General features: G+C 55.1%; 1 protein-coding gene across 1 annotated transcript; it reads left to right on the forward strand.

Annotated features, from left to right (window-relative positions):
• Positions 1-1,600: 1,600 nt before the first annotated feature.
• On the forward strand, positions 1,601-2,035 carry MAM_05583 (uncharacterized protein; the record flags this gene model as incomplete). The annotated part of the gene is made up of 1 exon (XM_040824381.1): positions 1,601-2,035. The coding sequence occupies one exon, from the start codon at positions 1,601-1,603 to the stop codon at positions 2,033-2,035; it is 435 nt and encodes a 144-aa protein (XP_040677706.1).

Below are 2,035 nucleotides of genomic sequence, written 5' to 3' on the forward strand. Positions count from 1 at the left end.
TGACGTTTAGTGGGGACGAGGGCAAAAATTTGAAGTGCTCGGGTAGACGACCTGGCGGAACGTACGGCCGCCTGTGACTTTCCATGTGTACCGATGTACGTAATGGCTGGAGGTGGAAGCGTGCTCGGACACCATACCGGATCAGACGTGTTCGGCGGTGTTGCATGTCGAGGTTTCTTGCGGTTATTCGGAGCCCGACTCGTCGACGGGTGGGAGGTTTTCCTTGAGGCGCTGCGGATGCTTGTGAGCGGTATATTCTTTGGTGGGACAAGAGCAGGCCTATCTTTGTGTGTGTGTTCTTGCCGACGAGTAGGACGAGATTGAAACGCACATCTTCGAGTTTCTGCTTGAGCAGGGGAACCATATTCTCCTTGACTACGACTCTCTCGTCGTCCAGGTCCTCGATGATGAAATCGTGGTTGTCGCTGTCAATATTTACGATGATGGATTTTATAGAAGGATCGCACTCGATCAGCACGCCTGGCGTTGGGTTAACCGGCTATTCTGCTCGTCGGCTTGGTGGGTTGGCGGGAGGTGACGTTTGGACAAACCTCGTATTGCGCGTGGCATCTTCTTTTGGTTTTTTTTCTCGTAATCACGCCGCCTCGAGCGGGCGATGTGTTGACGCTTCTTCGGAAGTTGAAGTTGTGGAGGCGTGGAGGCAGGTCCGAGTTTGACATTGACGATGGCTGCAAGGTGGAAGTGCGGTCGGCGAAGCAAGGTTGGCGTAGTGGAAACTTTGTGGGGCTGCGTGGAAAATTGTTTCGGGCTTGGCTTTCCAGCCTGTGCATGATCTGGGCGGGCGCACACTGGTGGTGGTGATGGTCACGGGTCGTTATCTGATAAGGACAAAACATGCGTGTACGAGGCCTTTACTGCGCACGGAGCACTCCGTACCTAGTAGCTGCTACTTAAGTAGCTGGTGCCCAAGTACGGTCCGCTAGCCGTCCATCACAAGTACCGAGTACTGCCTTCAATCAACCAACCTAGTCCATGTGCCAGACGCCATCCTGTCATTGATGTGAAGGCCCAGGACTCTGGTCGACCGGAGGCGTCGACAGGAAGGCGCCTTGGGGTTCGCCACCGCCGCAGCTCAACCGCCCGGTACGTGCCGAGTATTTGCAACCATTTTGCGGCGTATTCGCTTGGCGGCTCGGCAAAGGCAAGACGTGCGTGTCCCCTCTCCATGCATGTGCAGGCGAAACTGCCTCAACCTTGTCCGAGACATCAACCATCATGCGCTCCGTACATGCGTGATTGAATCTGGCTTGGGGTGTCGATTTCCCATCTCTTTCATCCTTTTCTAGTCAAGGTCGACGAGCCATTGACACGAACCTTGGCCGTGCCTTGTTTGAACTTTGCAATTCTTGAGACTGTGATGTTTACGGAGTATCTGACGGGCAGTTTGGTACGCCGTGGTATCACAGACTCGGACCGTCAAGACAACCACACGCCGTTGAAACATCCATTCCCCAGGTACGACGACCAATTATTTCGCCAGCAGTACATCTGTCAGTCAGGCATAGTCCTGTGACCTGCTTGTTTCCAACCGTCAAAAAGCGTTCTTTTTGTAAATCCTGGCCCCCCGCGTACATACGACATGCCTGCGACCGACACCTCGGGCAAGTCCACAGAACCCTTAGTCTGGGTCATCATTCCGCTCATTGCCGTCTTCTCCGTCGGCACTTTTGTTCTCTTCATCTGGAACCGTCAAAGAAAAAGGTCGAGCCTCAATCGTAACGAGCTGCCGGAAGATAGAGTCCTCGTGGGCAGCTCCTATATCAGATGCAGGCGGGGCATGAGGTGGTCTCCATGGTCAGAGACACGGTCAGTGGAAGGCTTGAATGAGCTGGGCGAGGCTCCTCCGCCGTACGATTCGAAGAAGCCTCCCGCTATACACGATCAGCTTGCTGAGAGGCGCGAGGAGACCGGCCAAGAGGGTTCGGAGCTGCGGGATCTGGAGACTGGCCGACGACCGCCGGCGTATCCTGCTCCACCGCAGCCAGTAGCTACGAGAGACCGGAGAACCTCGTGA

The sequence above is a fragment of the Metarhizium album genome, assembly GCF_000804445.1.
Source record: "Metarhizium album ARSEF 1941 chromosome Unknown scaffold_14, whole genome shotgun sequence".
NCBI classification, from domain to species: Eukaryota; Fungi; Ascomycota; class Sordariomycetes; order Hypocreales; family Clavicipitaceae; genus Metarhizium; species Metarhizium album.